Here is a 13,371-nt window from a genome sequence, read left to right as displayed (position 1 = left end):
TCCAGTGCGGCTAGAAGGAAACAGAATTTGGCGGCAGATCAGACCCATTCGCCCCGTCTAGTCTTCTTGTTTTTCCTGCTGTAACGACTCAGACCTTAATCAGTCGTTGGTCTCGTCTTTCATGATTCAGGAGCCGTATGCATTTTGACATCCCCTCAGTGTATTATCCTCTACCACCTCTGCTGGGAGGCCACTTATTTACCACCCTCTCAGTAAAGGTAAAAGGGAGCTTGGAAGGACCTGTACTAAGACATTAAACAGTAAGCATGTGCCTTTCATGGCAGATAGCATGGAAAAAACATATTTCCACTCAGTTAAGTCACATGCCACAAGCAACAAAAAAACTTTAGTTCTCAGGGCACAAAATCAAGATAAATGTAGCAACTTTTATTATAAAAGGGAAAGGTACTACCTACAGATTATATATATATATATATATACACTTCTAAATAATACAGAAATACAGAACATATAGACATATAGTGTCAAAAGTCAGTGTGATGATGTCATAGGAGCAGAATGATTTTAGTGCTGCTGAAAGTTAAAGCCACTGTATTTACACTGATGATGCAAATGTATTATAATTTTACAGCGTTGCTTATTTCCTGATTATTTCCAATTAAGAGTGAAGGCATTGTACAGCGCTGCGGAATATGATGGTGCTGCCCAAATTGAAAGATAATAATAAATAATAAAAGAATGGGTCAATTTTAGAAAATCCATTTGGGAATCAGGCTCTTCTTCTATTGTAAAACAGGTGTCAGAACTGACACCACCAAAGCATGCTTGATTTTAATCATATTTCAATCAATAATCAGTTTAATTGACAAAGGAAAAATGCTGCTGCAGAACCTCCTGGGAAGAACGTTGTTCTTTTTTAATGTTGTTATAACATCTCATCTCTCGTCACATGTTCCTGAATGAAGACCGCAATTTGCCTTTGGGGCATCCCAAGAGGTTATGCAGCAGCTGAGATCACTGAATCAATTGCAGCATCTGATTGGCATCAACCCTGTTCATTTTATCAGCCCTGTATAAATTATAGATAACAGCAGAGAACTGTGAGCTACATTTATAAACTGCAAGACTAACTGTGTGTGTGTATATATATATATATATATATATAAAAAAATAATACGATAAACTGAATGTTATAGGTAAAAATATTCATTCGATAGCAATTGCTCAGCTCTGGCAGCTAATGAGTTAATCAGTTGATCAAAAAAAAAAAATGATGAAATCATTCCCCACACCTAAAGTTGAAGACTTCACTTGAAATAATAATGATAGGGGAAAAAAATGATTCCATGAATTTCCAAATCACAGACCAGCCTCCTGGACCAGCAACCCAATAAGATCTGCCAGGGGAGGCTCTTTCCTACACTTTTACATCTCCCTGCACTGTTGTTTTTTTCTATCCTTCTTTAGCAGCTAGACACATTGGAGCAGCACACTGATAGAACTGCAGGATTTACCGGGAATACCTCCTTTCTTCCCCCTTTCTTGGTTTTCTGGAGACCCATCAGCCTGCTTGATATATACAGAGAGTGTGGGTGAGGGGAGGGGGTGATGAACGCTGCATCCCTGCATCAGGACCACCGCTTCTGAGTATCAGCATCTCTCCATCAGCATGTAGAGCACACTGAAGTGAGTGCTCCCTCTCATACACAAGGGATTCTTTTTCTGAGTAACATCATCTGTATGAGGTCCGTCCGTCTCATTCACTTCTTTGCTGTTGGGCTGCCGATGAAGACCTCTGGCTAATCTCTAACACAGTAAGTGCCTGTGATCCTTAACGCTTGCTCATCTGTTTAAAGGGCTACTTCGTGGGGTTCTTAAAGCACCCCCCCCCCTGCTTCTTCACAAAGAGTTATCCCTCCTGGGTCCGCTCTCCCTGCAGCAAGTGTCAATAAACTGGGATTTCACGTTGTTTTAGGGGATGAGAATGTGAGAGTTTGGTGGGGTGGTAAAGGTGTGTATTCTGCGACCATCCATTTTCTTCTATAAGGTAATACATTTTCCTCTCGCTGTCTCTCTTTTTTTCGAAACTAGCTGTCAGGCTGCATTCATACACGGTAATGGATTGCAGTTTTCGTGCTGAGAATATATATATCACTCAAAAATGTAAATTGCCGGAGAGACTTGCACATAGTGGAGAGGGATCGGGGTGCTATTGGGGGGGGGTTGTTTTATTTGGGGGGGGTCTTTAAGATTCTACTTTTGCTAGAAAAGACCTGTAAGATTTATATCTACTGCAAGACACTTCGGAGAGGATTTTGATGACTGATGAGATCTGATTGCAGCAAAAGATACAGCACTCAGGTTTTGCCATAGAAGAGAAGTTGTCCCTGATACCCCCCACCTCACCCCACCCCACCAACAGCAGGGAATAAAGACTCATCTAAAACTTATTCACGTTATCCCTCCTGGCAGTCAATAACATGACTTAAAATAAGGTGGGGGCTCCACATGACATTTACATTTAGTAAAGCTCTCGGTGTCTTGACATCCGATAATGGTGCCTTAAAGACCCCGCATACCGTGCGTTCCTTCTTCTTATACCCAATCGTTCCGGGTATTAATGTTGCCCTTATAATTTACCCCTTTGGCGGTCAAGATATCCAGCATCTACCCCCAGGCGTCTGCGTCGGCCAACGGGTTAAGTTATTGGTGTTAGTAATGTGGCAGTGGAGGGCAAAACAGGTCTGCGAGAAGGCGGTGAGGCTCTGATTATTTAATTCGAAGCCAAAAGCCACATCGTCTTTCCCCAAACGAACGCCTGAAAACGCTTTGTGTTCCAACAGGTTTCCAAAGCAATACTTCACACATCCGATCTATTCTTACTCTGCATTTTGGGGAAGGTGCGGCTATTCCAAGCATTTATCCAGATAAAGTCTGAGTGTTTAGTTTGGAACCTGTTGTGGCTCAGGTGGAATGATATCTCATACAGAATAACCTTATTTTGGACAAAAGGTTAGCAAAGAGTTAATATGCAGATACTGATGATTAGAGAGAAGTTATGCGCCATAAGAGGATGCAATTTGTACCTAATGATATATTTTGGGACGTATAAATCTTATTTATTAAGCTGTTTTCTTCCGGCTCCACCGAGGGACGTGTCATTTAGCTGAATCTTTGCCATTTTTTTGTATTTACTGTGTTTTAGATTTACAAAAAGGAGAGGGCGTTGATTATATTACCCGAAAAATCTCTGTTATTTTCTCTAACAAAATAAAAGCGGATACCTGCATGCAAAAAAACATTCTAAAAGGGACCTCGCTATCGGGTTTTTTTTTACCATACGACCACTTCATGCATTCCTGCAAACATTCGGCAGGCATCAGAAAAAGCATAACGGCAATGGAAATAGTTAACACTGCTGTAAACGTAAGGAAGTTTTACTTTACTGAGAGGGTGGTTGATAAGTGGACCAGCCTTCCAGCAGAATTGGTAGAGGTTAATACAGTGGGGGAATATAAACATGTGTGGGATAGGCATATGGCTCCTGAATCTAAGACGAGACCTTACGACAGATTAAGGTCAGGACCTGGCGGGCATCCGAATTGATGTTTCCATGCCAAACCTTTGCGTGTCAGTAGCTGGTTAGTGCATTGCCTTTCTAACATCTATAAACCGTGTCAGTGAGAGAATAGGGCTTATTTCATTATTTCATGAGATGGAGACCACAGTGGCGATGATTAGACGTGAGCGGTAGAAACATTGGCACCCTTTGAATGCCGGAGAATTGACACCATTGTGCACCTCTGTAGTCAAAACTGATTGAAACTGAATGCAAATGCCAAAGCTGGCGCCGGCGATCAGTATTCAGTTCAGAAAGATCCAGCGTTCTAAAAAACGTCTATTCTGGAATATCACCTAAAGAAAACCCAAAATGCTTCATTCTAGCAATCAAACACATACTCTTACTGCAAACTTCATATATGAAACAAGTCACTGACTATATATCATCCGAGACGTGACCAATGATCGGTAACGGCAGATCTGAGACCTCTGTAACTTCAAGAATTTAAAAGTTTAGAACATTTGCGTGAAAAACACGCCAGCAATACCCAAGGAGAGAGATATATTACCTTTTGAGCGTTTGGCCATTTCCCCAAGATGCTATCTCGCTGTCAGAAATGTTACAGTCTTCACTTATTTACTGTTTTCATTTTGGGCAGGTAACCGTTACGGCTTTTTAGTTTAGACCGGAAATAAATTACATGTGAGATCCACTTAACTGTAAGACGAAAAACTCAATCATAAAACTCCTTCCAAATTACTAAGTGACATCATAAGGAATATTATGGAAAATATCACACAATGTAACAGGTTACTGGTAAATTTTCTTTCTCAATGTTTGGCACAAAGAAAGACATCCAGGGTTATCCAAGGGCATGATAATTAATCATGATTATGCCGATGTTATTTCAAACAAGTTCATACTTCTTTTTTTATTATTAATAAAAAGACTGCATGTAGGAACATCACTACACCTTTACTAACTATATAAAATAATCTTTAATTGTGAGGCTCCTTAAGCAGTGTTCTAAAACATATACAAAAACTTGTTTAACGTGCTGATAGACATCTAAACCTGAAACACACACATATATCTATATATATCTATATACACACACACATATATCTATATATATCTATATACACACACACACATATATCTATATATATCTATATACACACACACATATATCTATATATATCTATATACACACACACACATATATCTATATATATCTATATACACACACACACACACATATATCTATATATATCTATATACACACACACATATATCTATATATATCTATATACACACACACACATATATCTATATACACACACACATATATCTATATATATCTATATACACACACACATATATCTATATATATCTATATACACACACACATATATCTATATATATCTATATACACACACACACATATATCTATATATATCTATATACACACACACATATATCTATATATATCTATATACACACACACACATATCTATATATATCTATATACACACACACATATATCTATATATATCTATATACACACACACACATATATCTATATATATCTATATATATCTATACACACACACACTTATATCTATATATATCTATACACACACACACACATATATCTATATATATCTATATATATCTATATACACACACACATATATCTATATATATCTATATATATCTATACACACACACACATATATCTATATATATCTATATACACACACACACATATATCTATATATATCTATATACACACACACACATATATCTATATATATCTATATACACACACACACATATATCTATATATATCTATACACACACACACATATATCTATATATATCTATATACACACACACACATATATCTATATATATCTATACACACACACACTTATATCTATATATATCTATACACACACACACACATATATCTATATATATCTATATATATCTATATACACACACACACATATATCTATATATATCTATATATATCTATACACACACACACAAACACTACCATTCAAAAGTTTGCAGTCACTTCATCTTTTCATGAAAAACAACGAAATTTCTGGCTGTAACATAATTGCAAAAGGGTTTTCTAACGACCGATTAGCATTTTCGACTTAAACTTGGATCAGTGAACACGATGGGAATGATAAAGGGCCATTGGAACACAGGAGTGATGGGAGTGATAAAGGGCCATTGGAACACAGGAGTGATGGGAGTGATAAAGTGCCATTGGAACACAGGAGTGATGGGAGTGATAAAGGGCCATTGGAACAGAGGAGTGATGGGAGTGATAAAGGGCCATTGGAACAGAGGAGTGATGGGAGTGATAAAGGGCCATTGGAACAGAGGAGTGATGGGAGTGATAAAGGGCCATTGGAACACAGGAGTGATGGGAGTGATAAAGGGCCATTGGAACAGAGGAGTGATGGGAGTAATAAAGGGCCATTGGAACAGAGGAGTGATGGGAGTGATAAAGGGCCATTGGAACACAGGAGTGATGGGAGTGATAAAGGGCCATTGGAACACAGGAGTGATGGGAGTGATAAACGGCCATTGGAACACAGGAGTGATGGGAGTGATAAAGAGCCTCTGTATCCCTATTAAGAGATTCCATTAAACATCACCCATTTCCAGCTACAGTAGTCATTTACAACATTAACCCCATCTGTGCTGGATTTCTGATCCATTTCCTTGCAAAGTGATCCATGCTTGCAAGAAAATTTCTCAGTGACCCCAAGCGTTTGAATGGTAGTGTGCGTGTGTGTGTAATGTGCGTGTGTGTGTAATGTGCGTGTGTGTAGTGCTTGTTTGTTAAAGGCCAACATGTTTCCAACATCAAGTGTCTTTTTGCTATGTCTCATTTTAATGCTATAATTCTAACTTGCTCAAAGTGTAAGGGGAGGAAAAAATACGGCGTATAATGCTTAGGGAATTAAACGTCAAAATAATGTTTGGAAAGCAAGAGTTTAATTCTGTTTCTGTACCATCATTAATAATATTGACTAGCGTAGAAAAAAAAGTTAAAATCTCAGTTTATTATGTTAGGAACTAGTAATAGTGGACACAAATAGCGTGTGTTCTGGAAATACTCCGTGTAAATTACAGATGGAAACCCAGATTAGTGAACATTTCATTCCTTCTAAAAGCAGCGAAATACCAGTTGCTAGCGATGCTAACATCATCATGGTGTAACAATATTACCAGCCATCCTTTTCAACTTGATGACAATACAGATATATATATAATATAATATATATATATATATAAATATTTATATATATTTCCATATAATTAAGAGAAATGGAGGCTGTTTGTTTTTTTTCAACTAGAATGAAATGCAGGAAAATGTAATCATGTAGGAATGAAATGGTTAAATTGTACAGGCAAAGCCAGCGTTACCACCAACGCCTGGAAAGATGCAGAACCTTTGCAAGCGCGTACCTCTGGAGCATGTGGGTCGTGTGGATCAAATCCATGTTCCCTTTTAGGTAATTTTTTGGGGCTACAACTAGATTGAAAAGATCAGTTCTCACGCTTCATCTCCCATGTTTCTGCACCAGATGCATGGGTATTTGGCAACGCGAGCCCAAACTGTACTGTTTGGAAGCACGTCACTTCTCAGGATCTCTAAAATTGATCTGGAAACCTCTATCTTCAATAAAAAAGAGAGAACACACATTGATAATATGTACAAAGGGAAGAAGAGAGTGAATGTCGGAGATAGACAGATTGATAAAGAGATAGAGATTGAGAGATATAGAAATAGATAGATAGATAGAAAAATAGGCAGATAGAGAAATAGATGGATGGATGGATGGATAGATGGAGTTATTTGCCACCTATTAAGATATTTTTCAGTGTTCTTCATTCATATAACGCTGTTGTTGACCCCAAGCTATAGATTTGAGTCAGTATACCCCATTTCAGGGCTTCAGTACATATTGTTAGGTGGTGAGAACATTCTGATTATTATATGCACTAAAGGGTGGATTGTCAGGAAGCTTCTGCTGCATTTTACTCCACGGAGAGGAGGTATCAATAAAGTATCGAGGTGCTGATATTACTGCATGGATGCTGTCGGCCAGAAGAGGTTGTCGTCCCCAAAGGAACAGGTCAGCTATCACAGGTCAGACCATGCACATATATCTTTGCTTAGCCAGTTGCTCCTATGTCATTATACAGCAGGATTAGGTATATAGTATTGCTGTGTAAAATGTATAGTTCAAAATGTTTCAGAATGGTTCATCAAGAATCTTCTAGGCTTTTATTTTTCTTGTTTTGTTTTTTTTTTTTGGGGGGGGGGGGGTATAAACTTAATGTAGCCTCTACAAAGTATCCTGATTTGCTTCTATACACAAAACGCATGTTGGCTGAGACTTCAGTTAAATATTTGGTCAATTTAGATCTATCTTCCCTTAAGGAACTATTTATCAGCACTAAGCGCACTGTGGATATACTTGAGTCATCAAAATGGCTAAAGTAGTTGTGTTGGCTGAAAAGAAAAATTCTTCTATAATGTATATTTTTTTTTTTTACCATCATTAGTTAAGTTCCCTAAAAAGTATCTTAAACTTTGTTCTATATTTGTAACAAGTCCAAAGAGAATTGTCAGGAATACATAATAGACATTGCAGCAAAAGCCTTAAGATCAGGAGGAACGCAGCGAAGGTGATAGGTTTGTTACTTGGTTACAGTACTGAGTCCATTGATCAATATCCATAATAATCCAAAAAATATTTTTTTATTTGTTCTAAAATAAAAACAAAATATATTAAAATTATAAATATTATAAAAAAATATTATATTATAAAACATATTCTTCTCAATTCCAACATTATATTTCTTCTGAATTAACATTCCCCATCCTAAATGTTTCTTCTATGATCTAGTTAAATTTCATGTCCTTAATATTAAGAAATTATTAAGAACTCAGACCCCCCCTATAATGAAAAAGCTCACGTTGGTTTAGACATCACTTCCACCAGCTTGTAAAGCATGGCTGTTGGGTCAGACCTTGATCATCTTGAAAGTAAAATCTCTCACTTCTAGATTCTGGTGAGGATTGATGGGGACTCTTCATGAGGACTGTATGAAAGGAGGTAATATTATTAAAAAATAACTCTAAGCATGAAAATCATCACAGAGGAGGATTTTATTTGTAGTATATCAGATTTGTTTCCTAAAACGGCATTTAAATGTTTAAAGTTCTTATGTGTCAGAGCTTCATTTTACTGCACTGCTGAATATGTCAACTTTAGAAATATAAATATATATAACATATAGAGTATGTATAATATTTCCACATTCATTTACTACTTGCAAGTAGTAAAAGTAGATTTAATTAGTTGGTGGGGGGGGGGGTCCTGCTTAAGTACATTTTCTCTAAATCAGGTTAAAAATATGTTTCCGAAAATATTTCTTTAATAGTTCTAGTTTTATCAGAATATGTTTTCAGGCAGCTGTGTATCAGCTGATTTCCTATTCATATATAATGGCGGCCTCCAGGTCTGCAGATAAAGGGTGAAATAAACCCAGCTTTCTGCCAATTCTAACCCAAGTATTTTTTTAAAATCCAATCAGGCCTTGAAAGTGGTTCCTTATTATCACTGAAATATGTGAGGACCACAACGACATCCTCTGGTCAAATGTTCTGCTTATTAATTAAATGCATGTATTTATGCCACATGAAAGAAAATTACTAATTCAACTTGTACAGCACAATAATTAAAGAAAATCTCTACGCGAGGATTATAAGAATCGTGTAATGATTATCCAGTTTCGTTAGGGCTTGGGGATTCCTCATTGATACACATGATTAAAATCATTTATATAACTGATTGCTTTTAGTTGACTATGATATGTTTTGGTGATGTTCACAAAAAGATCTGAAACATACAATTCTAGCTACCGTAGTCTAGATTTCTAGAAAAACACCCAGCAATTTGATGAGATGTCTCTTAATCATATGTTATTCTGCAGTGTACAATTAAGACATGCTGAGACTTTAGCTCTGTCTTTCAGCGTAACGCGGTCGTATAAGAACACGACAATATTGTTGGGTTTTTTTTAGAACTGAAGATCAGAGCACACTGTCCTTGGATACCTTTCCGTGTCAAATACTTTGTTAAATGTTAATGTCATGTGGCAATCTGGACTTTGGGATCTGGAAATAATAGGAAATCAGAAATGTTATATTTTCCACCATCCATCGGACGATGTGTGTGTGTGTGTGCGCGTGCGTGTGTGTGTGGGGGGGTGTATGTGTGGGTGAAGGTTGTGGTTAAAACGTTGACCTTTATCAATATGTGCTTGCACACCCCTGCTTGCATCTGCCAGGGCGTAGGTAAACAAGGTATTATTTTCTAGATTGGAGAACACTAGCTCCCTTAGCACATAGAAAAAAAGAATTCGGCAGCAGGTAGGGATCATTAGGCCCACTCAGTCTGCCCGACTTTCCTGTTGTCATTGTCTTCCCCTCGTATTTTATGTATGTTTTATTGGGCACCTTCTGTAGGTGTCAAACGGAATGCAGAAATACATCTCGACAGGTTAAAGAGGAGGCATACGATACTTTTATACGACAGGTGTTTGTGAGACACTCAGCAATAACATGTGCAGTATAAGCCGTTTACTCGGCGACATCCAGATATCTCTATATTTACACATAAATGTGGGCAAGTGGATCCAGAGGGGGAAACATAGAGGGATTTCTAAGTGGAGAATATGAGTTAGAAGTGACTGCTAGAGAGATGATGTCGTAAGAGTTTGCATTCTCTGTGAATAAATCATTTGGTGTTTCATTAAATGTTACATGGGCACATGCGAGATACTGCATGTATTGCATGTAAAACATTTTCTTTGCTATTATTTTGTTATGGTAGACAATTTAACCCTTTTACGAGACAGCTCTTGCCAGGCTCTTGTGAGGCATTGGTGTTTACATTAACACCGCCAAGTGATAATGACAAAGGCCAGCAGATACAGAGAGAGGATGCATGATGGCATCTGCCCTATACACAGTACAATATATAACTAATTATCAATCGGGATTATTCTAAAACAGTTGATATCCTTTGTAGCGGCTGCTAGAATCCCACAGATTTTTTGGAATTGATGAATGGTTCATGGCAAATGATACGCTTTTTGAAAGACATATGTTTAATTCCTATCATCTCTTAATCCCTTCCACAAACTCTTCCTTGCAGTTTCAACTCTTATGAAGACCCAACCCCAATAAAGCTTCTGCTGAAGGAAGAGCTTGGCTGGCCCTGTATAATGTATAGATAAACCCAGTGGTATTTCTCCATTCCAAGTCTTCTCACCGTTGGAGATCAGAGAAATCGGCCAATGTGGGTTCTTCATAATGAACAGTGAAGCGAGAGAGTTACAAGTATTCTTAAGACCAACCCTTCGACTCCCTATTTAGTAAATAAACCCCAGTTTCATATAGCGTCTGCCACTATAATGTGATAATGGGCTTAGAAAAACAAAAGCATACAAAATTAGACCAAGATAAATAGACTCTGGTGTCTGGCTCACAATGTGCGACTTCAAATTGTCAACTTGAGAGGTGGCTTAAAAAAGGTGTAAATAACGGTGGAAAAATACATTAGTAACACTGTTTACATACTGTTCATGTAATATATATTTATATAAAGTTTTCGGAAGCCCTACTCTTTGAGCGATGTATCTTTGACGTTTGATTGTTGTCGTTGGCCAAAGGTGAAGACACCAGTAGAGCCAAATTTCTGTTTAAAGTATTTTATTATATTTTCAGGGTTTTTTTGTGCAATGCGTTCTAAAAACTTATCACGGGAATCAACTTTTATATGCATGTACAAGGTTCATATTGGGTTGCAACTCCAAATATCTCAAAGAGTTCTGCCACAGTCTTTTTCCTGATACGAGTCTGATATTAAGCTTCATAACCTTAATGTTAACATGTACTCTTAACAGCTCAGCTACTAGCATGTAGAAGGAGGACTTTGTTATTGGTACTGTATGTATACAAACGTATATTTTGTAGTTTTTTCTGGATTAACATGCTGATTGTTTTATTTCTTTCCCAAAGGAAACATCAATGAACAGATTTCCAAGCCCATCATGTCCTTCAGATCTGAACTATTCATGCTTATGTTTATTGAGCTATAAACTCACAGATCAGCTGCAGGAAATATCCCTCTCTGGATGATGAATTGGATGGATAGAATCTGGATGTAACTAGAACAATCATTTCATGTCGCCGGTGCTCTCTCTAACGTGCGTTACAATGCCAGAAAGACTTGGGGAAATGTTTGTGGATGTCTGGACTCCATTAATCTTATTATGGATTACTGTTCTTCCTCATGTCTATATGGCTCCAAAGAATGATTCCCATGTACTCTCAAATGATGCCACAATGGAACTTAACGGAGTCAACGATCAACAGAAAGTTTTAAACCGTTCCAAAAGAGGATGGGTATGGAATCAGATGTTCGTGCTAGAAGAGTTTTCTGGGCCTGAACCAATCCTTGTTGGACGGGTATGAGCTCATTTTCTCCTTCATTTACAATATCCATTTTTATGCAAAATTTACATATATAAATATCTTCGTATTTTTCCAAGTATGTTGTATGCATACATATTTCAGTGTGTTACAGCACGCTGTTCATACAAGGTCAAAATGTCTTCTCTTGCGCTCTGCTCATAAGTTTGAAAATTGTTTTATTTAGCATTTAATTCTTCCATTACAATAGCATAGCTTCCGACAGTCCCAAATTTCACAGCCCCTTTTAGGCCCCGCCCCCTGTGCCCCAGGATCCAGGAAGGAAATATTGGTGAGTATGTAATAGTAGAGAAAGAGGTGATATTGAACACTGGAGAATCTCATTTTTGTTATACTATACTAAGGCCGCATTATATGGCTAGAGCGAGTAGCAAACCTTAATGACTTCATTAAAACTTAATGATTTCATAACCTTAATGACTTCATTTAAACTGATTATTATTTCTGAGAACTCTCCAGGTGTGACCTGGAGTCTCCAGGTGAAGATCTGCACCCCCACGTCTCCAAGTCACTTAGCTGGCAGGGGAGTAGGGCACTTTGGCTCCTACTGAATCATGTCTGAGGCTAGCCCCACCCACATAATCTAGCCCCTCCCACTCACAACTCAACTTCCCTAGAGGAGGGAGAGCTCTGGGTTGCCTGCCCCAGATCATTAGGATAGTTCCTAGAGAGAGCCTGAAAACTGGTATATCACGCCATTAACTGTGCCATCATGTTAAATAATCTATACTGCACTATACCCAATTTTAATCCTCAAGATATTAATACTTTAAATAAAACTAGCAAAAAATATTTCGGTATGAAATGAAATAAATTGCCCACTTTGTGTTTAAATTGATATGTGCATGTCTGGGCAAATGATAATATTGAATTGTCGCTGATCATTCACAAAGGGAGGTAGCTTAATATCAAAACACATACTTAAAATGGGAAACACTGAAACTGTGAAAATGAGATCATCAGTGAGTGAGACTAGCTAGTTATTTTTTTTAGCAGTTTTTAAGTAGAAACTCATGCTGCACATCTCTGAAGGAAGCCCTAATTTAGAGAAAATGTAATGATGCAACAGATCTGAAGAAGAAAAAAAATAACGAAAAGTCTAAAATTAAAGCGCACAGCGATTTTCTTAGATATAACAAGACGTAATAAGGTTCTATGATATAGCAAGATGTTCCTTAATATTAGAGTCTTGGTGCAGTGGAAGATGTCACAGAACGTATAACTTGTTATAATTGATAATTATATAGGA

The 13,371-nt window shown here is 37.4% G+C and overlaps 1 protein-coding gene across 1 annotated transcript in view; it reads left to right on the top strand.

Moving 5' to 3' along the window:
* Nucleotides 1-11,846: 11,846 nt before the first annotated feature.
* Nucleotides 11,847-13,371, top strand: part of LOC149299115 (cadherin-8) — a 127,170-nt gene continuing 125,645 nt past the window's right edge. Inside the window, exon 1 of the mRNA XM_089486497.1 lies at nucleotides 11,847-12,098. Within this exon, the coding sequence (XP_089342623.1) occupies nucleotides 11,847-12,098 (252 nt within the window). The remainder of the gene's footprint in view (nucleotides 12,099-13,371) is intronic.

This window comes from Sceloporus occidentalis, unplaced genomic scaffold (genome assembly GCF_023333645.1).
Source record: "Sceloporus occidentalis isolate IW3139 unplaced genomic scaffold, rSceOcc1.0.p SCAF_29, whole genome shotgun sequence".
NCBI classification, from domain to species: domain Eukaryota; kingdom Metazoa; phylum Chordata; class Lepidosauria; order Squamata; family Phrynosomatidae; genus Sceloporus; species Sceloporus occidentalis.
This window is presented reverse-complemented; position numbering and strand designations above follow the sequence as displayed.